The sequence below is a fragment of the Loxodonta africana genome, chromosome 12 (assembly GCF_030014295.1).
Source record: "Loxodonta africana isolate mLoxAfr1 chromosome 12, mLoxAfr1.hap2, whole genome shotgun sequence".
NCBI classification, from domain to species: domain Eukaryota; kingdom Metazoa; phylum Chordata; class Mammalia; order Proboscidea; family Elephantidae; genus Loxodonta; species Loxodonta africana.
This window is the reverse complement of record NC_087353.1, coordinates 98,396,976-98,424,476: the sequence shown is the minus strand read 5'-3', so window position 1 is coordinate 98,424,476 and position 27,501 is coordinate 98,396,976. Positions and strand designations below refer to the sequence as shown.

At 42.6% G+C, this 27,501-nt stretch overlaps 1 protein-coding gene across 5 annotated transcripts in view; it reads right to left on the bottom strand.

The window, feature by feature from the left end:
• The window catches only part of TRRAP (transformation/transcription domain associated protein), a 125,728-nt gene that overhangs the window by 90,175 nt on the left and 8,052 nt on the right, over positions 1-27,501 (bottom strand). For all 5 annotated transcript variants that reach the window (XM_064296033.1, XM_064296036.1, XM_064296035.1 and 2 more), the window contains exons 6-21: positions 24,190-24,273; positions 22,675-22,731; positions 20,890-21,015; positions 19,316-19,393; positions 19,015-19,103; positions 18,069-18,165; positions 17,026-17,164; positions 13,590-13,668; positions 11,184-11,418; positions 9,853-10,219; positions 9,659-9,756; positions 8,961-9,155; positions 7,651-7,842; positions 5,385-5,550; positions 2,838-3,094; positions 284-484 (exon numbers count right to left, since the gene is read on the bottom strand). In XM_064296033.1, the coding sequence (XP_064152103.1) occupies positions 284-484; positions 2,838-3,094; positions 5,385-5,550; positions 7,651-7,842; positions 8,961-9,155; positions 9,659-9,756; positions 9,853-10,219; positions 11,184-11,418; positions 13,590-13,668; positions 17,026-17,164; positions 18,069-18,165; positions 19,015-19,103; positions 19,316-19,393; positions 20,890-21,015; positions 22,675-22,731; positions 24,190-24,273 (2,460 nt within the window). The remainder of the gene's footprint in view (positions 1-283; positions 485-2,837; positions 3,095-5,384; positions 5,551-7,650; positions 7,843-8,960; positions 9,156-9,658; positions 9,757-9,852; positions 10,220-11,183; positions 11,419-13,589; positions 13,669-17,025; positions 17,165-18,068; positions 18,166-19,014; positions 19,104-19,315; positions 19,394-20,889; positions 21,016-22,674; positions 22,732-24,189; positions 24,274-27,501) is intronic.

Sequence of the window (27,501 nt, the reverse complement as noted above, 5' to 3'; positions counted from 1 at the left end):
TCCCAGCAGGAGAGACAGAACTGCTTAAGGGGCCCAAGTTCTCAGATGCAGCACCTCTCCGTTGGCCTCCTGGTGTTATGAAAGCCCCTCAGTAATCAAGCTGACGCCCAATAAATCCTGTTCTGAGTTAGAAATTCCCTCCCAAGAAGATACATGGTCTCTATTTACATATTACATAGTTACATGGTGTATTTACATATTACATACACATTTACAAACAGAAATTAACTTTCTTAAAATGCAACATATTCTTTAAGAAGGTCTCAAAGACTTCCAAACCTACCTTCTCCATTGGGAGCTGAAGGGACGCTTTACAATCTGAAAACTCCACTGTAATACTGGGTCCCTGGACTTCAGTCACAACATAGTGCAGCTTCTGGGATTCCTTCAACATCTTCCTGTTACTGCCTCCAAATTTACCAAGTACGCGGTAGGCCACGTGAGAGATGCTATCCGCAGGATTGCGTAAAGTGCGCCATAGGGCCTAAAAACCAACATACTTCCATTAAAACTTCTTTGGAATAAGTAATGCATTCACATGGCTCACAAATGAAATTTCAAAAGTCATAAAGGGCTATACGGCAAAAGCCTTCCTCCCACCTCTGTCCCCCAAATACACACTACCCAGTCTTGGGGGAAACGAGTATGATCAGCATCTTGTGTAGCCTTCAGGAAGACTCTATGCTTTTATAAAAACAGCTCATACATAAACACAAATGTCCTTTCACACTCCAGTAATATAAACGGTAGCACGGTATAAACACAGTTTTACATACGGCTCCCTCCTATCCCCTTATAGAATGGCTCAGAATTATATTCAAGAGATAACTGCATTTTACAGCGGTGCAGCATTTCGCTGTACAGCACACTCGTCATTTAATGAGGCCCCTACTAATGGACATCTCGACTGTCTCCAATCCTTTGCTTTTATAACAGTACAATGGCCTTATATATCTATCGTATCAAGAGGCTGAAGTATAGCCAAACAATGAATTTCTCGAATTGGAAACTGATAGATTTAGAATTGAGAGCTGTTGCCAAATACCCTCCACGGAAGTTACACCCCCACCAGGAATACACCAGAAGGCAATTCAAAACTGGAATCTGGTATCCAGGGAGGTGGTTTTAATGCACATTTCTCCTACTAAATAAACTTATTTCTATACAGTGAATAGACACTTTATCTTCTTTTTGTAAATAATCTATTTCTATCCATTGCCCTTTTTCCTATTTGCCCTTTTATTGCATTGGAGAAACTAGCCCTTTATTTACAATGTGAGTTGGAATAAGTTTCTTCCCAAGTGTCTTTGATTTAGGTTACAAAGATACCTAAATTCTACAAGATAAGTAACGAAGGCCTGGGTACTGTCAGATTTATGGAGTGTGTGTAACAGGTAAGAACACAAGTCCTGGGGTTAGACAGTATTTGATGAGAGGCATATTACTTCACTGAAACCTCAAACTCTGAGTGTGGCCGGCTAGGTCATCAGAGAGGCCCTTTCACTAAGAACCAGCAGATCCCAGCTAGGACACTGCTCTGTAGCACTGCTAGGCTCACGAGAGGCAGGGAAAGTCTCCAGGACACCTCAGAGCCAAGGCTAGATGCATGGGACTGGAGCAGACCCTGTCTGAAGACAGAGCCCATGGAAACTCTCCCATCTCGACAGTGAGTACTAGGTAAGCAGTGAAGTAGATGAGCTGAACCTAGGACTCAAGTTGAGTTTAGGCTCTTGAGAGGACAGGAGTGATCCCAAGCCAGGCCCAGGGTCTGCCTACTAGAACCAGGCCCTCTCTCCTTACAACCAATAGAGGTGTTCTCGAGGTGGGCCTGTAATCTTCCAAATGACAGGCCAGAGAGTGGACTTGGAGGGTCTGCCCAGCCACTATGCCATCTTCTCCCAGCCTAGGTCGAGCCCAAGATCTAAATTTTAGGACTGGCAAGGAAAGCTCTCCCAACTTAAACTCAAATCCAATCTGTAGTCTCTAATCTAATTTTCCCAGTGACTCCTGTCCTGTAGGAGTTAATCAGCCTCCACTATATAAAGCTAGTATCCTGATCCCTACTTGGGTTCAAATACCCTAGACTAAAGAGGGAGTAAATTCACGTGCAACCTAAACCTCTAACAATTACCAGCCACATTACAAATCAGTAATAGCAAAATTGGAATAAGTAACCTATTTGACATATGAACTTAAATGAACAGAACACATGTCTTCGAAACAACTTATTTTGTTATCTGTTCTTCTTCCCTTGGGATGGAGGGACGCCTATACCCTCCCTTAAAAGTTACATCTTTTGTGGACAAAGGAATGATCTCAGATGTTTGAGATTGCTTCAAGCAACAGCACATATACAGTGAAACCTGGAACTCAACGGGGCCGCCTTGTCTTTCCGGGTCTCGCGAGTTCTCCTCCTGTGACAGGGTGCAGTCTTACCACTTCTCTATTGCTCTCTAGTCTTAGAAAATATTTTCGTTTTCCTTCTCTGACAGGTTTCCACCTTACACATGTTCTGGCTGCCGCAGGCTTTACTATAGTAACCGTTAACGCCTGTCTTCATTAAGTCATGAACTTACTGAGAATCTAACACTTGTGAAGGCCCTCTGAAAAAGAGGGTAATACTGCAAAACGAATACCCACTTGATAACTGTAGAATTTCTGGGCTCTTTTCATAAGCCAGAGGCCTCATAAAGCAAGTTCCACATTCCACCACTCCACCCTGCAGAGCCTACCACCAAGTGCAGAGAACCAACTAAGATGGCCAACCACTATAGGAATACAGCTCAAATCCTCAGTGACACTCGCTGCATGAGCCTCTGACACCCCTGCTGACTCACCTGCATGAGCTCTGCACGGACTGGCTGGATGTGGTCATAAAGGAAATCAGGCTGCAGGTTGTCCACACACAACTCCAGAGTCCTCAGGCCCTGGCTGACCAAGGTCTGGGACCCGTTGAGCGCAGACACCAAGGGATCCATCAACATGGGCAGATACGGCAGGAGCGAGCTCAGCCGCACAGGCACTGTGAGACACAGCTCCACAAAGAGGTCCTTCATGTGCTGCTTATGCAGGCCGCTCTGCAACATGTTCAGCCCTGCAACAGGGTTTGAGACCATCAGAGGAAGGAAAGGCACTGCCAGACACGCCACAGTTAACTACACAAAGCTACCGGTCCACCTTCCCTCTGTAAACATCAAGGCACTTTTTGCCCATATGATACCCTACACTAGCTTAATCTATTCTACAACTGCTTTTGTGGTCCTTTTGTCTGTTGTATTCACACTGACAACAGGAGGCTGCCTGCAGTTATTACAAAATTGTAATAAAAATGGTAATACTATACTGTTATAATCAATATAAATCATTATTAATCTTTTATTTTAACGTTATACTACTAATAAGCCCAATCTAAAGATACAGTCTTCAGTATGATCTGATCACCCCCAGTAAGAGGCGAACTGCCTTGTATCTTTTTTCAGGTTTTTGGTAGGCCACAGCTAAAACCCATACTCTAAAGCTAACGTTTTTTTTAAAGTTCACTTTTGTTATTATAAAAGGAGAGAAGGCTCCTTCTTATAAAGTCAATGCCTGATCCTTCACGAGGAATATCGAGTATTTACTGAGACATGTCAGGTAGGGAGCTTACGAACTAGTTAGAAAGATAAGGGTAGGTAATACTGGACCCCAAACCAGTATGCCCTGTGAAGCACAGGCAGAAGTGTGGCGAGAATGCAGAGGAACCAGGAGTCACCAGGGAAGGCATCACAGAGCAGCACAACTAGATTCAGAATCCAAAGGACAAGGTGGATGGATGGGAAGAGGCCCAAGGGCTAAGTACCCCGAAAAGAACAAGTTCCAACAAAACAACATGAGAAACAAGCTTGGGGACAGCAGAGAGAGAGCAGGAGGAAATCAGAGGGGTCAGCACAACGGCTCCATTGGGGGATAGAGGGGTCTGGAGATGGGGTGACAGACAACACAGCCTGCTACCGGCTGCTGTCAACACCTTCCATGGTGGATTTAGGGTCATGTTACAGTCAAAGTGTTCAAGTAGTTCCCAGTCGTCCCCTGGGTATACTATGTTGTAAAAGGCTTCTCTTCAAGGAACTTGCAAAGAAAATAGAGAAGATTCAATCTCCTGGCAAGAGTTCAACCCTTATTAAAAAATCCCTAGACGGGTGTCTCCCGTCAGTTCACCCACCATGAACAGTCAATGGACTGAAGGTCTCCTTTAGCTGTTTATCCTAAAGCATCCCTGATTACATGGGAATTACAGGACTTTGGTTGTGCAAATTGAGCCTACATAAAAATATAAACTAACTAGATATCAGCTTTATAACTTGCTTTTTTCCTTGTTCTGAGTCTCTTCCAATCTAGGGGTCCCTGATCTTATTAATCAATAAAAATTTCTTTCTTTCTAGTTTTGCTTAACAAATGTAATGGTTAACTTTATGTGTCGGCGTGGTTAGGCTATGGTTCCCAGGGCTTTTGCCAAACACCAGGCTAGCTGTTGTTCTATAACGTGATCTAAGGCAATGCACGGTGAAACCTGTAAGAGCCAGAACTCAACAGGACTGCCTTGTTATCCAGGTCTCACAAGTTTTCACCTCTGAAAGGGTGCGGCCTTATGATTTTTCTCTCTCTCCCTTTAGTGGAAAATATTTAAGTTTTCCTTCTCTGACAGGTTTCCACCTTACACAGGTTCCTGTTTTCAGAGGTTTTACTATACTACAGCCCCCTTCCATAATGTAACCTAGTATAATGTAATCAATCAGTTGAAAGGGAGCCTCTCTGGGTGTGGTCTGCCCTCAGACTGTAACTATTTTGGGAAGGCTCACACTTGTGCGCACAAGCCCCCCCTCCCCCTTGACTCTCCACTCTTCTCTTTGCCTGACCTATGGGTCTTGGAATGCAAGCTTGCAGAGGTCTCCAGCCTGCCGCCTGACCTACCATACCAGGGATTTTGGACTTGCCAGTCCCCCACAATCAAGTGAGCCAAACCGTTGAAGTAAATCTCTCTTTTCCTCTTCCTCTCTATAGACACAGACAGATATAGATACACACACATCTCACTGGTTTTGTTTCTCAAGAGAACCCTGAGATACCAAATGCTACAAAATGCCACCAAGCTCTCACCAGAGTAACTAAAACCTTTCAACGTCCATTCAACTCTGAATAGGGAAGAAGAGTCCATCCCTGAACGTGGGCCCCAACAATGTCCCACGGCCTTTACAGAGAGAGTGGGTGGCACGCACACACAGGCCCTCCCCTCACCATGACCGTCACTGAGTGCAAAGTGTGAATCCCAGCAACCGAGGGCCGGCGCTGACCCAGACACACGCATGCACACAACACTAAGAGACCACCAAGAGCGCTGCCCCAACCTTGCAGGAGGTTCGGTAGGAGGGGCAAGAATTCCTGATACAGGAGATCGTGGCTCCCTCCACCGATGGAGCGGAACAGCGCCCGAAGCAGCAGGAAGTAGTTGTAGGGCTCCTTGGCGGTCTGTGCGAGCTCCATCGAGCTGTTCACAATCTTGTGCAGGTGAGGCTGCGGCGGGACAAAGAGTAGGTTAGTAGGCTCCAAACGAGGAGGGAGTGACACCATCAAGACTCAGGCTCAAAGGCTCACTGTGGTCCCAACAGGACCAGAAGCTAATTCTGGTGAATTTATTCTGAGAGAAGAAAATAAGAACTTTGTAACCTTTATTAGACTCAAGTTAATTTCTCTTCCGGTATCTTGAGGTCAGCACCAGTTCAGCTGTGGAAGCAGCCCTGAATAGGTTCCCGCCCAGCTATGCAGTTACGTGACGTGGAAAAGACAACTTTGCAGCAGGAGCCGGAGGTGCTGCCAGCTCAGCAGTCCTCACGCACAGTCACTCCTTCAAGAGGACAAGATGAACCAAGATCAAAGGCGCCTGTTTCCTACACAACCTAGCCTGAAGGAACAGACTCTTCACCAGCAATTAGGTATGAAGTGTGAAAGTCTCAATGAGCCCCAGGAGGCATTTGAGACTGTAGGCTTTGGGAAGACTTAATTGGTGCAGTAGTTAAGCAGTTGGAACCCACCAGCTACTCTGCAGGAGAGAGATGTGACAGACTGCTTCTGTAAAGATTTACGGCCTTGGCAATCTTATGGGGCAGTTCTACTCTGTCCTATATGGGGTCGCTACGAGTCGGAAACTACTCAACGGCAAATGCGTTTGGTTTTTTGTGTGTTCATATGGGCATTTAGCTAAAAAAATCCACTTTATTAACTTACAGTAACTTTAATCAATATTTTAAATCATATTAACTTTATACTTCAGAGTACAAAGTACTCTGACACATCACAGGTTAAGTTAACATAACATTTTTTCAAGTGTATGTTCAAAGTGAACTGTAAACTGCTAGTACAGTCATTATTAGTGTATATGGCATGATATATTTTACAGAATAAACTGACTATATGTTATTATTCTCTTGGCAAAAAGTTCTATGAAATCTGTTTCTTGACTATTTTTTCCTAAACAATATTCTGACATCCTACCAATATTTGTCCTATTACATTTATTTTGTTTCTTGTTCCGTATAGTGATGTTGGCAAAAAAATGATACAGAATTATGGGGACACAGATTTACAATGAAATATTTCATATCTTAAAAACACAGTGCTCTCCTTCTCTGTGGACACAAAGTAGTGTCTATGACATACCTGAAAAAGTCCACCGAACTGTGACGAAAAAGCAAAGATTACTGGTGCTCTCTATCACCACCTGCACATTCACTCCACCAAGACCAGACCATATGACCGGCCTCAAGGCGTCTCCTTAGACATAGGTGAAAATACTCCACTTTCTATGGAATTAAAAGATTCTGCCATAAATGGAGATGAGTTTTGATCGGGCCTTTGTTATGTCACCTGCTGCTTTTAACAGGTGATGTAACCACAGGTAGGTTTAAGTCGTTTGCTAGAATCTAATTCTTACATAATCTGGTATCATCAGCTATCTATAAAAACGAGTCATGAGACGCGTATCCTCCGAGATGATCTTAATAAAAAAACACAAACTGGCTAGAATTCTTAATTTAGGGAGGAAAAATAAACAAATAGTCCTGAAATGTGATGTTTGAGCATTGCCACAGGGAACATGAACACACACAAGAAAACGGAGGAAAGCAGATCACAGCTGTAATGAGAACTACAGGCCGGCAAACTGCAAGAGAAGGCACTTTTTCTTCTTCATTCTTTTTACCACTTAATAGCTTTTGTTTTGTTTTGTTTTTTTAAAGAAGGAGGGTACACTCCCTACTTGTGTAATCCAGGAGACTAAATTTTTGAGTGTAAGAAACAAAGATTGGTGTTAGCAAAACCAACTACAACCCAGTTCCTGACCATGAGAGATTTGAATTTTTCATGTTAAATCATCAGATAAATAAACTGAGCTCTGCTTAGAAACGCATGAAATGTTTCCACACTAGGTCCTTATCTGTTGCAAATATTTATTAATTCAAAGATTGCTTTACATATAAACAGTTTCTGTTTCTGTTCAAGAGTGAAAACAAAGATTAAACAACAACACCTCCCCACCAAAGTTCCACCCACATGGGGCCATAAGTCGGAATGAACTTGACGGCACCCAATAAGACGACAGGTCTCAATGAGCTTTACCTTCAGCATTTGTTCATTTTCAGCTGCAAAGAGGGAGACGGAGCCAAACACCAACTTAAACAGCTTGAGGTACAGGTTGGAGAGCTCCACATTGGAGCCCATTTCTGGCAGGCGGTCAAGGAGATACTCTACCAGAATGGTAGCAAACAGAGCAGAGGTAGTAGGATTTGCCAAGAAGGAATTGGCAACAATCTGTCAAAACAAGAAAGGCACATGACAAAAATCAGCCCTTCTCTAAAGCAGCTTTAAGACAAAATAATGAACTTTTCAAAAACATAAAATCAAAGAAATCAAGAAATTAATTATCCACTAAAGGGGGAAAAAAACAAGAAATACATTTAGTGAGCACTGAGTTGAGCATTTACTTCAAGTACTTAATCTGTTATTTCATCCAAGAGCCTGTACTTAACACATAATTTCTACTAACCAAAGAAAGCGGCCTAAAGCATCTTGATCTTTCGAAATACCTACTTTTTTAAACACTGTGACCCAATGTTCTTTAAATTTTGCTTGATAAGCACATCCCCAGGTGCATTATGAACAAATATTCTCAAAATAAATGTAATACCGATACACCTACTCCTCACTTATCGACTACCTCATCATCTGACGTTTCATACTTATGACAACAGCAATAAATTTACTATCTGGCTATTTTGCACATTAATGAGGAGTCGAGGCAAGAGGGGGAAGAGGAGGGCAAGGTTTGCGAGGAGAGGGAACAAGGCCTCGCAGGCCACCAGTGGTTCGTATAACATGGGCTGGGTGGAGGAGACCGCGGCCAGGCCATAAGGAGCTGGATGGGGGTCTCGGAAGTCTTCTTCCAAAGAGGTCTCTCTGTCACCTCCGCAGCCTCCACCAGGCCCAGGTGTCCAGGCCTCACCTGTTTGCAGGCCTGGGAGCCGCCCACCACCGAGGCCATCTGCAGGACCCGTGGAGTGGTGGAGAGGCTAGCCACGGAGGCCTGAAGCTCAGCCAAGTGATAATGGACCCCTGCTGCTCCAGAGGTGGCGGGCAACTCCTGACCACCACCATCGCCATCCCCAATCCCCGGGGGCTCCCATCCCCAATCCCTGGGGGCTCCACGATGGTGGAGAAGGAGGGCCAACTGCACCACACGGGCAGTGAGTGACTGGGGGAGAGGACACTGGTGCCGAAGACGGGCTACTGCCCCGACTCTGACATAATGCTGATTTTTGCATAATGACCTGGTCTTTTGAACCTAACCATGTTGATAAGTGAGATGTAGGCATACTCAACACATAAACAAAGACGTTAATATTGAAAAAATGTAAGAAAAAAGTTTATACCTGAAGGGCATAATTTTTTGAGATTCTTTCCACCATATAAGGGACTGTGGTTTGAAAGATTTCTTTAAATGTTAAAGGATTCATCATCGTGAACACGCCAGCAAAGTGTTCTAATACCTCCTTCTCTTCTTTCATTCTAACCGTCTGGCAATTTGCAACTCGAATGTAGGTCTGCCCATTGCCTGCTATCTGGACCTAGCATAGGAAAAAAAAAAAATCCACAAGCATTCATAGTAAACTTCTCTGAATATATCCCATGACATTAGATCAATTACGTACTTAAAAAGGCACTTCTATTAGATAATGAATACCCGCCAAAACCATTTAAATTCTCTAGTCTCTCATAGCTGACTTGGTGGCAACAGGTTTTTTCTCCTTAATTTTGGAAAGTCTTAAAAATAACTTCTTTATGTTGTTCAGAACACAACATCATTAGTTTTAAACCTGAAGTTTCTAATTCCTCATATTCCGTCTACATAATCTCCCCCACAAAATACACAAATTCAAACTCTCACATAAATAAGAACTCTCTCCATAAATGCAATGTTATCACAAAACGAAAGCAAACCTGGGTATACAAATACCAAAGACCATATTTGCAAGATGGAAACAGCCAATCTCTCAAGACCCATCTCATCACTATATCTCTGAGAGGTGCACTCTGTATTTGATATGTTGGTTTGAGGGCACTTCCTTACCTGATAAATATCTAAAGCCTGCATTGCATATTTCACCAGTTTTATGTAAATCTGAGTCTCTTTGGGCTGCAACTGCTTGTTGGGAATGAACTGAGCTTCTGGAAAAGAGATTGCATATTAAGTTAATGTGAAAACAACTCTGTTATCTGTTCTGCTAAAAAAAGTCTGTCTAGATAATTAGAGAGCAGAATTACCACCAGGTGCTTTACACGACGTTATGCCCCAGGTAATTGTCTTGACACCACAAACCAAGGTTTTCACCAAGCTTCGGCAATCTGTGACTTGGAAAGTCTGTTTGTCTTCCTTGTCCTTTTCTCCTTGTTTCTCAAAGGGAGGCACTGGTGCAGGGGTCACAGGTGTGGCTGGGGCTGGAGGCGGGGGAGGGGGCGGTGCAGGGGTAGGAACTGGGGCTGGGGAGGGGGCAGGACCTGGCGCAGCAGGGGCAGTGGGCACCCCGGGCAGAGCGGCTTCCACAGCCCCAAGTTCAGACTGAGGCTTGCACTTCTTGAAAATGGCAGAGAGCTGGTAGCGAGCGATGGTGTGGAACTTGAGAACAAACACCTAACACGAAGAGAAAGCAGAGGGAGAACACAAGATCGTTCCTCTTTAGTAGGCCAGACAACCCTTCCAGATGACAGAACTAAAGCCTGAGACCACCTGCTGAACTCTTCTGCCTGTTCTCCTGACAAGAGATGGAGGACTGGACATTTCTGAGCATCTCCTTTGTGCCAGGTAGAAGGGACAATAAACGTGTCCTTTTTTTTCCCAAAGTAACTACAGCAAGTAATACTATCCCCACTCTACACATGAAGAACGTGGCTCAGCAACACTGAATGACTGCCGGAGGGGCAGAGCCAGGATTTGAACTCAGGACTACAGCGCTATCACCCCGTGCTCTCCTTCCACAACCACACGCCTGCCCAATGGTGGCCTTGGGAATTAAACCTTATCCCTTACCCAGGTACCCACCCAGCTTCTCTCCAGAAATTTCAGAACTCATTTAGCATTTTGCTCTGTCCCTAGAAAATAACACTTCCAATTACTTGTAGGAACTAAGAGCTTTCATATGTTATTTAACTCTTGCAAACTATGGGCCAGAAACTACGATAAGAGATGAATAAACTGGCACAGAGAAATTAACTACCTCACTTAAGGACGCTAGGGGGAGGCAAAAGTCTAACCCTAGGATCCAGCTTGGCAATAGGGCCTTCCCATAAACTTACCAGCAAAGTACAACCGACCCTCGTTATTTGCAGATACCATGTCCGTGAATTCACCTACTTGCTAAAATTTACTTGTAGCCCCAAAATCAACACTCGCGTGCTTTCACAGTCATTCACAGACAAGCGCATACACGGAGCGGCAAGCACGTTCCCAACTGGTTTGGCATTCACTAACTCATGCTCGCAGGGGCTGACAGAACACAACGAGCACAAATAACGAGAATCGACTGTGCTCCTGTAGCTTAGCAGTCTGCAGGATCTGAACGGCACCGCGCGGAGGCAGTGGCCTGAAGAGCCGGTACCTCAAGCATCCGCATCAGGACGTCCCTCCCGTTGCCGCTCTCCTGCTCACTCTTAGAGCGGATGCAGTCCACCAGGTTCAGAAGGAGCTTACAGGACATGGTCTGGATGCTGCTGGGCAGGGACTCATCGTCAATGTTCTTGGCAAAGAGCTGGACGGCAAGGGAGAGGTCGCCAAGCGGCAGGTGCTGGCGCACGTGGTGGACAAGGTCAGCCAGTGTGCTGTAGGCAAGGGGCCTGCGGGCAGAGACTCCACTAGTGCTGCGGCTTGCTCCCAGCTCCCAGACCCGAGCCGTCTCGATGCTTCCCACACAGCCACACTGACATGCCACCCTGCGTATCACTATCTGCCCCGTGGACGCCACAACTGGAGCGGCACGGCCATTACAGACACTGTGAGCGGCCCCAGTTTCCCCACACTGCTTTCTCCTAGCTGCATGGCTAAAAGGCTTAAGTCCTGTCTTATTGTTTAAACCTTTATTTTCTAAATTAGGTTAACTGTATGCCTGTCATGGCTAGAATTTCTAATAGATACTACCCAGAAAAACCCAGTGCCGTCAAAATAGATACTAGAACATAGTTAACCTGAGGAGAAATAATGACCAGCTTGATCATGCACTGAACGGCTTTTGTGGCTCAAAAATAAATAGCATATGCCAATTAATACTCTGTATGTTGTGACCATTCTGTAGAGTTTTAAGTTCTTCCACTCACTCAACATCTGGACACCTGCCATGTGCCGGAAACCGGGCTAGGCACAAAATATACTTGATTGAACAAAATACGGCTCTTGTCCTCATGAAGCTTATTTACAGGAAGAAAACACACAAGTAGAGTCAGAAGTTATGTAAGTTGGTAAGTGCTGTGGGGGATATGAAAAAAGGTAATGTGAGAAAGGGCAACGGGAGAACTACTCTTAGAGACAGGGTGCGAAAGAATACCCCTCTGAGGTGACACTGAAGCTGAGACCCTACAGACAAAAATGGACCATGAAGCAACAGCCAGAGAAATCTCTAGGTACAGGAAACAGGAAGAACAAAGACTCTGAAACAGAAGGCGCCTGGAGTGGCTGAGGAGCTGCAGAGCCAGCACACCCGAGGCAGGTCCACAAGGGGAGCTGCAGAGCCAGCACACCCGAGGCAGGTCCACAAGGGGAGCTGCAGGGCCAGCACACCCGAGGCAGGTCCACAAGGGGAGCTGCAGAGCCAGCACACCCGAGGCAGGTCCACAAGGGGAGCTGCAGAGGCCAGCACACCCGAGGCAGGTCCACAAGGGGAGCTGCAGAGGCCAGCACACCCGAGGCAGGTCCACAAGGGGAGCTGCAGAGGCCAGCACACCCGAGGCAGGTCCACAAGGGGAGCTGCAGAGCCAGCACACCCGAGGCAGGTCCACAAGGGGAGCTGCAGCGGCCAGCACACCCGAGGCAGGTCCACAAGGGGAGCTGCAGCGGCCAGCACACCCGAGGCAGATGACAGGAGCTGCAGAGGCTAGCAGAGCTCAGGCAGGTTAGTGAGGGGAGCTGCAGAGGTCAGTGTGTCTGAGGCAGGTCAAGTGAGGGGAGCTGCAGAGGCCAGCATGTCTGAGATAGGTCAAGAGCAACACAAGATGTGAGACAAGGGGGCAGGGTCAAATCACATAGGGACCTGTGTTTCACGGTCAAGAGTCTGGGTTTTATCTAAGGGTAATAATAGAAAGGCAGTGGAGGTTTTTTAAGCGGGAGTAACACAATCTAATGTCTAGTTACAGTCAGGTTCAACCCCAAGTTACATACAGATCATCCTACTTAACAATTATATAGAAAACACACTGAACAAGCTGTATTACATCAAAGTACTCTGCGTATTCCAAAGGATCTATCAAATTTCTCTTATTAGAAGCAAAAACTTATTAACGTTGATACATTTTACATTTTAAAAAATAATAAAATGTTCACTTCCCCCTCTAAAAACAGCAAGCATGATCACAGCTACATTTCATTTTTTAAAAAGCACAAGAAATAAAGACTAGAAGAAAATACACCAAAATATTAGCCATGTTACTTGATCTCTTTATGCAAGACTATCACGCTTTCTTTCCTTGTTTCTTCTTATAATAACTTACCATATATCCTTTTGTAATAAAAAGATATGTTTATTATATAAAAAGCAAAAAAAGCTAATGCTGGATGAAGTAAGAAAGTTTTACTTGCAATTTAAATGAAGACAACAATTCTGACTTTTCCCTTTAAGCTAAGGCATAAAAAAAGCAATCTAAGGCAAAGGCTTTTCCAAAAATTCCTACAATTGTCAGTCCAATGGGTAAGTGAAGGCCCAAGGGCCTACATTTGTTGGAACACTCATAACATAAAATGCCAGTAATTGCTGCCATTGGCATTTAATCAACCAGGTATCATGGGTTTAATCTCGTACCTTAGAGTCTCACGAGCAGTATATCCTGAACCAATTAGTATGGATTCATCAAACAGCTTGTCCATGCAAGGAATGAACTCTAGAATACAAATATCCATTGCACATATCACCAACAAAACCAATTACACGGTAAATTACTTAACAATGCTTTAACAATGACCAGTCTGCAGTCAGTTAGGCAACCCAGGTCTGAAATAAGGAAAAAACTGGAAAAGTACATATGCTCCTTCAGCCTAGCACCTGGGCTTGGTTGGGCCATATAACCTATCTGCTGCCAAAGATGCAGCTGGGATCACACTTAGCGTCAGCCAATGAACAAAGAAAAAGTGAGCATAATGAACCCTGTCGGGGAACCCACCTCCCCAATAGCTCCTGGAGGTATATTATGACTAATTTCCACTGTCCTTAAAAGCTGCCACCACCCAACTAAACCTTTCTGTAGAAGGGGCACTATTTCCTAAATCCTTTCTCTACTCCCTAAAGTCATATTTCTTAAAGGAGCACCGGGGGTACAGTGGTTAAGCACTCAGTTGCTAACCAAAAGGTCAGCGCTTCAAACCCACCAGCTACTCCACAGGAGAAAGATGTGGCAGTCTGCTTCCATAAAGATTTACAGCCTTGGAAACCTTACGGGACAGTTCCACTCTGTCCTATAGGGTGGCTATGGACTGGAATCGACTCGATGGCAATTTTTTTTTTTTTTTAATGGCTAATCGTATAGAGGAACAGCATATTTCACCATATAAATTACAAAGGTTTGGGAAATGATTTCAGTTTCTCATAGGTATGGGTTATGGTTCCCGACTCCCTGGACAGGGCCAAATGGAAGCTCACTGGGACTCCTCTCCCTCTAATCCTATCATTAGAACCATCATTAAACCTCTTCCCTCCCCTACAGGCCTGAAGACCTAATCAGGGTTAGGAACAGCTAGAAGCCACTTGGGGACACTTTACATTTCTGGGGATATGCAGACAGAGTGGCAATACACATTTTCTAGACCTTTAACTCGGGCCACAAATATCCAAAAGCCTGACATATTCCCAGCTTCAATAAGTCAAGTAAATTATGGCTCTTCACCAGCAAACATCTACTGAGGGTCAACGTCATAAAAGACATATAAATACTGGAGAGACACAACGTACACTTCTGGTTAACTACCAACACAAGGCAGCACGGGAAGAAGTGTCAAGCAAAAGAAACACACAGTAAGAAGCCCTTTCTGAAGTCTGAGGAGGGAACGTGCCTAGACTGTCTGCAGTGAAACAGGAGGAAAGATGCGGCAAAGGGCTCAGATACCACATGCCGGAGGGCCAGAGAAGGCATGAGTACAAAGTGCAAATAAAGGATGAAGTATTGGTTTCATGACCCAGAACCACAATCTCTCAGAAAATGTATAATTTGGTTAAACGATAGGTTTTCAAACTGCTGATCTTAGAAGAAATGCAAATGGTTTACCATTTGGTATCATTTCAAACATCAAAAAAGTAAGGCTAAGTGAAAATGTTAGTGGACATGTACTTTTAACGGTATACATGAATTTTCCATATTTTAATAACTATGGCTAATAGTTAACACGATTTTTTAAATGTTTCTTTCAATCAAAAGAATTTTGAGAGGTGATGCTGCTATCTAGTTAAGTACTAGGAATTATTCAGGCTTCAAAATAAAGTTTCCTATAATATCTTGTTAAGAAAAAGAGAAAAAAAAAAGGCCTACCAGTAAAGTGGTTAACACAAGAAGCCTCTAAAAGCTGAATTCGATTACTCAAATGTGATCAAGGAACCCTAGTAGTACAGTGTGTTAACAGTTTGGCTGCTAACCAAAAGGTTGGCAGTTCGAATCTACCAGCTGCTCCTTGGAAACCCTATGGGGCAGTTCTACTCTGTCCTATTGGGTAGCCTTAAGTTGGAATTGACTTAACGGAAATGGTCTTTTTTTTAATATGATCAGACTGTGGAGAGCAGCAAGTTGGGAGCCCATCCAACATTTAGGAAACAGGTGTTAGCAGACTGCAATCAAGCTTTATGGCCTCAGAGGCGAGGGCTGGCCTGTGCAGTGATGGAACAGAGACTACCTGGCAATCACGAAAAAGATTTTTAATCTGCCAGCACTTCAACAAGTAGAAATCTCCCGGTACGGAGCTGCCCAAACTCACCTCCAAAATCCCTGTTACCTGTATGATGGGAATACTGCAAAGTTAACCTGAGAATGGCATCTGACACTAACTCACCCACTTCAGTACATTTCAAAACATTACATTTAAAATTCTCCTACTGTGATACGAACACATAGAAAAGGCCACAAAAAGGAAAAGAACCACATAAATTAGAAGAGCAGTCAACCTGAAGTGTATCAGGGCAGCAATCCAGGAAGGGACCACAGGGCGTCTCCAGGGCGGGAAGCTCAATTTCCTCCCAGGAGGGGCTCATGCAGATATCTGCTCTTAAGTTTTTATGAAACTGTTTCTTTTTGCACTTTGCTATGTATGTTACATTTCAAATAAAAGTTCTTAAATTTTCTGTATTCCTTTCAGCTACCTCCACATGGAATAATTACTCTATAATTTACATTTTAATAGCACAATGTCTGAGCTTTGCTGTATGAACTGGTGGCACAACAGTTAAGCACTCAGCAGTAACTGAAAGGTGGGCAGTTCAAGCCCGCCTAGTGGCTTTACAGGAGAAAGATCACAGCCTAGAAAACCCTATGGGGCAGCTCTACTCCATTATGTAGGGTCACCAGGAGTTGGAATCAACTTGACGGCACCCAACAACAGCAGCTGTATCGACTCATGTGTAAGCACTCAAGCTTTACTCTTCTTTCATGTTTAGAAACTACATGAGGAGGCCTAACCTCAGCTCTACGTATGCTCTAACATACAAAGTGGTAGCAAAGAAACCTTGAATACTGAAATATTACCGGGGAAAACGATTATCATCATCAAACAACTAGACTATAACTTCAACCTAACACTGTGGACGTAAGAAATACGAAAAGCGTTTAAAAAGCGAGCATCAGCCTTGTACGTAAAAACAGAGCCAATCCATCACTTTGACAGTATGGAGGGGGAAAAAACCCTGTTTTCTTCTCAACTTTGAAAGATTATTGGCTGGGATTGAGTAAGCAAGGGGCTATGTGTAATTTCAGAAGACATGCAGGCAAAAGGCAGAAAACTCCAGAAGGTTCAGAACCTAAGCTACGGTAAGGAAATTATCCCCATCAATTATGAGGTTGAGAGAAGACACAAGGAGAACCCTGAGCCAGGGAAAGAGAGGCAAGAGAGAAAAGCAGGCAGAGAGAGGGAGCCAGGCAGAGCAGCAGAGAAAGTGCCCGTGTTAAAGTATCTCAGCGAGCTAAAGATTGTCCACTAGGCGCCCACCCCATGCCCAAAAACGATGGCAGCAGGCCTCATACGCATTCAGAGAAAAGACGTACGGTTTCTTAGCTCCGTCGTGAGAATGTGTTTTGCAGCAATCAGCAGCTCCTTTCTGAGGTGTGCGGTCTCTGCTGGACAATTTGAAAGTAACTGTAACATTCCTTTTACCATCTGCTGAGAGTACTTAGTCACCTGGTCCTATAAAAATCAGGATTACAACAACCGTTACGTTGATTGGTAGATGTTAAGAAAAATACTTTATAAGCTTTTTAGAAATTCAACTAAGACTAAATATTGTGCAAAGGACTTTCACAAAGTGAACAGGTCTAGTCAACAAGTAATATCCAAAAAGGCTTTAATCGATTGTGTGGACTGTGTGTGCACGGACGTTCTCGTAACTAGAAGGATGTAAACGAACCCAAGTAGCAGTTACTTTCACATGGCGGAATTACAGATGTCTTTTTGTTTATTTATTTTCGCAACTTTTAACAGTGAATAAGTATTACTTCACTATTTGGTGTGGAGGGAGGGAGTATAAACACTAAAAAAAATTTTAATATACACTCTTTACTTACGCATGTCGTTGATGGAAATGGTCAATGACACCAGAGACACTTATAATCAACTCATAATAAGATCTAATTATGGGTCCAAAAAAGAGATCACTGATTGCCAGGAACTGGCAGTAGGAGAAGGAGCCCAGGTGGCACAATGGTTAAGCACTCAGCTGCTAACCGAAAGTTCAGTCGTTCAAACTCATTAGCAACTCCGTGGAAGGAAGATCTGGTAATCTGCTCCTGTAAACATTACAGCCTTGGGGACGCGATAGGGCCGTTCTACTCTGTCCTGTAGGGTTGCTATGAGTTGGAATAGACTTGACGACAACGGGTTTGGTTTTTTTCAGTTTGGCAATAAGAAGAGGAGACTGACTACAAAGGTACGCAAGGGAACCTTGTGGGGTGAGAGAAACGTTCTATAGTTTAATGTGTTGGTGGTTACCTGACTGTAGACAGCTGCCAATTCACAGATCTGTACTTCTACAAAAGGTGAGTTTTACTGTACGTAAATGTTGTAACAATAAACCTAATTTAAATGAACTTACCTGGTAAATTCTGATGATATAAGCTAAAAATGACAATGTTTTAATCTGCGCAGCAATGAAGTCAGCATATAACTCCTTGTTATAAAGCTTATGTTGCCTGAATGAGAATTGAATAAAATTTACAATTATTAGCTCTCAACTCTATAGGTGAAATCAATATAAAGGCTATATAACAATTACCAAGCCCAGAAGTGTGATTCCTACAGACCTGGACAACACAGCAGTAACAGTGAGAAAATTTACATTTTTAGGCAATTCCGAATAACATAAAAGGTTTAGAAGTCTGAAGCAAAACAGCTCTCCAAACCATTCCACAGCAGTCGCCATGTAAATCCAAGGCAAGGCTGACACACGCATCCAGCAAGGAGTTTTCATGTGGCTACTGGCCCAATGCCAGACCCTGTGGGGTAGCCGTCAGGGGGACGGTGGAGATGATTCCGCCTCAGATGCTGCCCTCAAATGACTGGGAGCCTGACAGGGTGCAAGTCAGGAGAGTCAGAGATAAAGGGCTTAGGAGGAATGCCCTGAAGTCTGAGAAGTTTTCAAGGGTGAATACAGTTGGCCTACTGAAAGATCTGGGGTGACAGGTGAGGGCGAATGAAGGCAGTAAAGAATGTGCTAGCACTTGTGCTAAAAGCAACAGCAAGAACAAAGGCTTCAAGGCAAGAAAGGCTTGGGTATCCCAAAGTTTTAAGTGAAAATAATGCCAAATGACACCTCCAAATTTATAACCAAAAACCAAGACCTTATCTCATCCTTTCGAAAAAAGAAATTAGAATCTATCATCCCTGAAAAATAAATTCAGAAAGTCAAAAATGCATACGATTTTACCGAAATTTCATCACCTATAGTTTTCACGTCTTAAGAAGGATGACAGCAAGTGTGTTTTTACTTGGAACTGGAGCACCGTGGCGGCTAGCTACGCCACTGCCCTAAGAAATCTCACCTGGCTGGTGCAGATACCTGAGTCGCAATGGTGTTCATGATCAAAGGCACAAAATCAGAAACAACGCCGTGGATGTTCAGCTTGTAGAGCTAAAAGCAAACATATCAGATTTTCATCCTTTCACACTCTGCCGTAGCAAAATAATAGGGCGTACCAAAGAAACTACACGATTCATTACTTTAGTTAGCATATGTTTGTATCGTCGTACACACCTACCTGCCACAGAAAATTAGATGGGAGTTATATCATATGATAAGGAGCTTTATTAAAGACTCAAGAAACTAATGAACAAGAGACATACCTGATACATTAAAACAACAATAATGGGCAATTCTGCCAACACTTTCAAAGACAGCGACCCTCTAGGAATGATGGAATGCTGTTAAGACAGAAACGGACACTGGTTACCACTGTGTCGCAGAAAACTGCCAAACCACTATTCTACTAAGCATCACCACAATGAAACAAAGAGGAAATATTAGACACGTCTTTGTACATATCTATGGGGTAAGATCCAAACAATTTTGAAAACGAAGTACGCAGAACTATAATTTAATGTAAAGGTCTGTTTTTCAATGTAATGACTCAGGAAAATCTGTCCAAATTTAGTGGTTCAAATCACCTGAGAAAATTTTATAAACTAACATCTATTATTTCACTTACTGAAAAGAACAGTAGAGTACAAACTTATGGAGCATCTTTAAAAGTTTTACTCAAAATTTAGTTTCTTGTTCATCCCAGTACAAACGGAAATATTCTGCAAAACCATTTCTTTAAAACAAGTACAGACAGTAAAATATTTTTAACTCAACAATCACGAACGTACAGCATGAGTAAATGCTTAGTACGTGCTTCCTACGTGGGAGACACTGCCACACGAGCACTACCGTCACAGAATCCCACGAGACAGGCTTTTCAGACACTGAGAGGAAAAAGAGAGCAGCCCTGAAGTGCGTGAGCTTTGCCAGTCAGAGAACTCAGAGTGGTGGGGCTAGGACACCGCGCTTAAGCTCTCTGCCCCCGAAGCCCATTGTCTCCAACACTAAAGTACAAATTCAGCGTTTAAAAGGACTTCACTATGTTTGCCCTCAGCATTGCACAGGAGCTCTGGTGGCTCAGTGGTTAAAGTGCTTGGCTGCTAACCGAAAGGTCAGCAGTTCAAACCCACCAGCTGCTCCGTAGGACAAAGATGTGGCAGTCTGCTTCTGTAAAGACTGCAGCCTTGGAAACCCCATGGGTCAGTTCTACCCTGTGCTACAGCGTCGCTATGAGTCAGACTCAACTTGATGGCAATGAGTTTGGTTTGGTTTGGGAGCGCTGTGCTTTTTCAAAGAACTATCTATCTGGGATCAAACCAATGACAGCAACTCGAAAGATTACACAGAAAATTTAGGGGGCAGTGAGTTTATGTTACAGGGCAGGAACAATTTAGACAAGGAGGACGAGAACGGCTGCACAACTTAAAGGATGTCATCAACGTCAGAGAATTGTACACGTGGCAACTGCTGAATCGGTGTACGTTTTGCTGTGTTCATTTTCAACAAAATAAAATATTTTTTTTAAAAAAAGGACTTCATTAAGGTCAAAAGACAAGCTGAGAATGCAACAGAGTCCCCTTCGCCTGGTCTGCTGCTCTTTCCAAAAGGTTACTCCAGATGTCTACCACGACTTATCTTCCTGTCCTCGTCCCCATGGCTGCCAACAGCTCGCCGTCACCATTTCCAGGCTGCCTGGCAGAATCAGTGACTCTGTCTGATGCACACATCTGTTTATTTGTTTATCTTAATATGCCCCCAAGTGTTTAAAAAAAAACTCAAGAGGTCTAAAACAATCAGCATGGATAAAAACAAAGCAAAGCTACTGAAAACAACACACCGTTCTCGTCTCGCTGTCCTCTCGCTCGGGATTGACTTTCACTGCGACTGTGGTGATCATACCAACCATTTCTGGGGGAGGAATTGTGTTCTCTGGGATCACTTGAGGGTTCTCGAAGTAGCGGTTCTACATAAAAAGAACAGACATTGTTTTTCCTAAAGTCAAATACAATATTCCTTAATAAAACATACCTTTGGTGACTAAAGTTCCTTAAATGTGCATAACTAGTGCTTTAAGAATTCCAGATGTTCTATGTGTTTTTGTTGCACCAACTCCATACTTGGGCTAAACCATTCATTTCCCAATCCCCTAAAGTATACAGCCTTGCAGATGTCTAAAACCAACACACACTAAATGTTTACTTTTTACACGACCATAAAAAAATGACACGACAGAGAACAAGGTTCTCCACCTCCAACAGAAAAAAAAAGGCAGGGGAGATCATCCCCTTAGTGGTAAGAAACTAGTCCCTGTTAACTTTTTAGTCTCCTCCATAGAGACTGAAGACATGAACAGAAGCAAAGCATGGAAGGCATTTTTAAAAGGCAGGATCTCATTGTCATCCTTAGTTCTCAACAGAACTTGGGCTCCACATTAAAACAAGAGAGGTTCTTATGAAAAATAGCCTCTAAAGTTTTGAGAGAAATGGCAGGTAACATGATGTGCTAACTCAAAGTAACTAATCTTAAGTTTTATACATTCTTAGTAGATTACAATCCTTAAAATACAAAAAAAAAAAAAAAAAAGTAAATTTTACTGTATGTTAATTTAAAATTTTTGTAAACTTAAATTTTTTGAAATAAGGCCAAAAGTTTGTTTGGCACACAAACAGATGTAAACACAATGACTTCCTGAGGCATTATCTGTGATGGTATAATACTGAAAACCAGAAAAACCGGCAAGAGGGAAATGAGCACGGTACACGCATGTGACAGAAAATTATGGCGCCATTAAGAATCATGACTGCCTGAACAAGGGTCTCGGAAGAGTATATTCCAAACTGGTAACGGCAATGCGGGCAGAGACTTTCATCTTCCGTGTTGTACACATTTACATTGCTGGCATGGCTAGGAAAGAGTTCTTAAGGAGACAGGAAAAAGAAGTACCGATACTGAAAAGAGATACTCCCTCTCCAGACGCCTTCAAGGTTGTGGGCTCAACTATCTTTAAAAAGCGCCAAGTGAAAAACAAGGCAAAATCTCACCGTCAATGACTGCTGACAAGTGAGAGGTTTATGGGTGATTCGCTTTCCATTTTTCTCCCAAAATTTTTACAATAAGAATGTATTGCTTTAAAAAATACATGTGTTGTTTTTATACAGCAAGAAAAAAGAAATGTTGAAACTGAAACACTGATACCAAAGGAACTCTTTTTAAGCGGTTGGTTTATCTATCAACCTAGATTCTGACCATCGCTGAACATTTCCCAAAGAAGCCCTGGTGTCGCAATGGTTAAGCACTCAGAGGCTAACTGAAAGGTCAGTGGTTCAAACTCAGCAGCCACATGCTCCAAGGGAAAAAAGACCTGGCAATCTGCTCCTGTAAAGATTTCAGCCTAGGAAACCCCATGGGGCAGTTCCACTCTGCCCTACAGGGCTGCTATAGGCTTGCTATGACCCGGAGTTGGCTCCCAGCACACAACAAACATTTCCCATTCCAAAATTAGCACGCCCCTGCTCCTATTACTCCTTCAACCCAACTGTTCCAAATTTCCTGTGGAATGAGAAAATAATAAATGGAAGTAATTAAATATAACTAATAAATCGAAACTATATAAAAGACATACCACTACTTTTGGAAGCTCCTTATAAATTTGTTTCACAAAATCCAAGAAATGATGAATCTAAAAAAGAAAGACACTTCCATCATAGGAAAGTATTTATAGACAGAAAATGCTTATAATAAATAAATAGTCTTAATATATAAGAGCTCATAAAACAGGTAACGAGACGTTAGGCTCAAAATACAAATGGACAGTAGGTGTGAACACAAAGAAATACAGTGACTGATAAATAGGAAACAAATGAATGCTACTTTTTGCCTTTCAAAAACTAATCACGGACAGTACTGGAGAGGGGGCCATGAAAAGGAGACTGTCAAACTTGATAAAGGTCCTGAAATTGCTGAAAAACCTTTCTGGAAATCAATTTTACCATTTGTATCAGGGGCATCAAAACATAAACACCTTCAACTCAGTAATTCTACCGCTACGAACCTAACCTACTCAATAATTTCAACTGTCAACAAAAACGTTTAGTAATCACCATGAAATAAAAATTCCTAAATAACTTAAGCATCCAAAAATAAGGACATCCACTAAAAAAAATTGGCATTCATTAAAACTTAGACTTTATAAAGAATTTTTTCACCATTGGAAAAATGCTTGCACCTAAGTGCAATCAGGATATAAATAAATACGTACGAAATTACCATAAACATAAAAAAAAAATACACATAAGGTGGGGAAAAAGGAAAGGAAGTCCCCCAAGACATTAGATATTGTTTCTAAGGTGGTAGGAACTCTATTTCATCTTTATGCTCTGAATTCGTTTCCAAATAATCTACGATAGGTGTTTATTACAGAGAACATATTTTAATCATAGCTAACGTTGCATGCTTACTATGCAGATCCCAATCACTGTGCTAAGAGCTTTAACTTTATATTTAATTCTTTAAGCAACCTTCTGAAGATACACTATGATTGCCCCCATTTTATGGTTGAGGCTCCAAAAGGTTAGGCGCTTACCCAGTGTCAGCTACTGAATTGCAGAGCTGAGATTCAAACTCAGCTGACTCCAGAACCCACATCATCACATAACATAAAACGACTAGAGTCTCCTGGCACATCAGACACGTTACTACCCAAAATGGGGGATAACCCAAACAGACTCCAGGTGTAGTTTCAACTACTGAACAGATTAAACAATACACGGATATACACATTCCCAAAAAAGTCACTGTTATTGTTCAGTGAGCAGTGAATGTCCATTCATGGTGACGGGAAATTTGGCAATGACTATGGGTAATGATTGCACAACATGATTAAGGTAATTGATATCGCTAAACTGTACACCTGAAAAATGTTCAATTGGCAAATGCTGTTATATTTTTACAACAATAAGAATACACATGTAAAAAAAACAGTCACTGTTAACTTCAGAAAGAACCTACCCTAGCTTAGGCTATTATTTTCTTTAGTTAAAAGCACACGTCAGTCAGCTATAGAAGAGGGTAAAAAATTTACTCAGCAAAAGGGACTTGCTGACACACTGTGAAAATGTTATTAGAATAAACAACTTACTTCTTGTGTGATTGGTGGCCTGAACTGTTTGTGTAGCTCAATAATTATTCTTAAACAAATAAGAACGTTTTCTTCATTTTCCGTCTAAAAAAAAAAGAGCATTTTAAAAGAGTTAAACTGATTACAATTTATTTTAATCTAAAATCAAAGGCTATTCTTCTCTAAGCTTTTTCTGCACATACACCCTCCCACGAACCCACAGAATACTACTGTCTCAGACAGGAGGCCTTCACGGTGTTTGGTGTACCATCTGAACGGCATCTACCATCAACCTCGACTGGGTAACACGCTCACAGATGAGTTAACTAGCATTTATGGCAAGACACACCACAAACTGAGGTCATCATGGGCCAACTAACGCTTCATTGCTTAAAAATACTGCCAAAGGAACAGGAAAGAGCCAACACTTACTGAGTACCAAGTACCACCACGTCCTGGACACTGTGCTAAGCAATTACAAATGCTCGGAGTGGGTGGTGCCATCCACACTCTACCTATGAGAAGTGACGCCTCAGAGAAGACAGACAACTTGGCTAACACGATGAATCTAAAAGTCAGGATCCGAATTCAACTTCATCACACAGAAACTCAACAGAATTCTGTAACGCGTCAACACTAAGGACAGCAAGAAAAGGAAACAATGCTTAGAGATTAACTTAATGGGTACCAAATGGATTCGCCCCAATAATCTGAGAACTCTGTACAAGTAAAGTGGGTAGTGGGGGTTCAGTGGCAGAATTCTCCCCTTTCACACAGGAGACCTGGGTTCAATTCCCAGTTAACACACCTCACGCACAGCAGCCACCCTTCTGTCAGTGGAGGCTCGCGTGCTGCTATCATGCTGAACAGGTTTCAGTGGCGATTCCAGACAAAGGTCAACTAGGAAGAAAGGCCTGGAGATCTACGTCTGGAAATCAGGCTGTGAAAACCCCATGGATCACCACGGTCCAATTCTGTGGTATATGGGGTTGCTGAGTCAGGGGCCAACTCAATAGCGGTAGACACCAACACTGCGCATAAAGCCTGTGCTTGGAACAGACACAGCGCCATGCCAAAGCCTGCACTGAGTCTGTCAGCCACTGCCCAACTCATCTGCAAAGATCACCACTATGTTTGGTCAATCCCTCAGTGACTTAGACTGACAATCTTCAATTAAGTATAATCTTTCTATAAAATACTTAGGAATAAATCTTACCAGAAACATAAAAGATCTATACAAAGAAAACTACATAATTGGGAAAACATACCTTCTCATGGATAGGAAGACTCAACACTGTGAAAATGTCTATTCTACCAAAAGCCATCTATAGATACAATGTAATTCCGATCCAAATTCCAATGGCATTTTTTAATGAGATGGAGAAATAAACTTCATGCTGAAGGGGAAGAGGCTGCAGACAAGTAAAGGATGACTGAAAAAAAAGAACAAAGTGGGCGGCCTCACTCTACCTAATTTTAAAATCTATTATACCGCCACAGTAGTCAAAACAGCCTGGTACTGGTACAACAAATACATAGACCAATGGAACAGAATTGAGAATCCAGATATAAATCCATCCACATATGAGCAGCTGATATTTGACAAAGGCCCAAAGTCAGTTAAACGGGGAAAAGATAGCCTCTTTAACAAATGGCGCTGGATATCCATCTGTAAAAAAATGAAACAGAACCCATACCTCATACCATGCACAAAAACTAACTCAAAATCAATCAAAGACCTAAATATAAAATCTGAAACGATGAAGACCATAGAAGAAAAAACAAGAACAATGCCAGGAGCCCTAATACATGGCATAAACAGTAAACAAAACATTACTAATAAAGCACAAACACCAGAAGAGAAACTGGATAACTGGGAGCTCCTAAAAATCAAACACCTATGCTCATCCAAAGACTTCACCAAAAGAGTAAAAAGATTACCTGAAGACTGGGAGAAAAAGTTTTTAGCTATGACATTTCCGATTAGCGGCTAATCTCTAAAATCTACATGATACTGCAAAAACTCAACAACAAAAAGGCAAATAACCCAATTAAAAAATGGGCAAAGGATATGAAAAGGTACTTCACTAAAGAAGACACTCAGGTAGCTAACAGATACATGAGGAAATGCTCACGATCATTAGCCATTAAAGAAACGCAAATCAAAACTACGGTAAGATTCCATCTCACTCCAACAAGGCTGGCATTAATCCAAAAAAGACAAAATAATAAATGTTGGAGAGGTTGTGGAGAGACTGGAACACTTACACACTGCTGGTGGGAATGTAAAACGGTACAACCACTTTGGAAATCGATTTGGCGCTTCCTTAAAAAACTAAAAATAGAACTACCATACAATCCAGTAATCCCAATCCTTGGAACATATCCTAGAGAAATAATAGCCTTTATACAAACAGATATATGCACACCCATGTTCACTGCAGCACTGTTTGCAATAGCAAAAAGATGGAAGCAACCAAGGTGCCCATCAACAGATGAATAGATAAATTATGGTATATTCACACAATGAAATACTATGCATCAATAAAGAACAACGATGAATCTGTGAAACATTTCATAATATGGAAGAATCTGGAAGGTATTATACTGACTGAAATTAGTCAGCTGCACAAGGACAAATACTGTATGAGACCACTATTATAATAACTCAAGAAATAGTTTAAATAGAGAAGAAAATATTCTTTGATGGTTACCAGAGTGGGGAGGGAGGGAGAGGGGTATTCACTATTTAGATAATAGACAAGAACTAATTTAGGTGAAGGGAAAGACAACACACAATACAGGAGAGGTCGGCACACCTGGACTGAACCAAAAGCAAAGCAGTTTCCTGAATAAACCTAACACTTTGAAGGCCAGTGTAGCAGGGGAGGGAGTTAGGAGGGGACCATGGTTTCAGGGACATTTTGGTCAATTGGCATAATAAAATCTATTAAGACAACATTCTGCATCCCACTTTAGAGACTGGAGTCTGGGGTCTTAAATGCTAGCAAGCTGCCATCTAAGATGTATCAGTTGGTCTCAACACACCTGGAGCAAAGGAGAATGAAGAACACCAAAGACACAAGGTAAAGATGAGACCAAGAGACAGAAAGGGCCACATATGTCAGACTACATCAGCCTGGGACCAGAAGAACTAGACGGTGCCTGGCTACAACTGATGACTGCCCTGACAGGGAAAACAGAGAATCTCTGAGGGAGCAGGAGAACAGTGGAATGCAGACCTCAACTACTCATAAAAAGACCAGACTTAATGGTCTGAGTGAGACTGGAAGAACCCCGGAGGTCATGGTCCCCAGACCTTCTGTTAGCCCA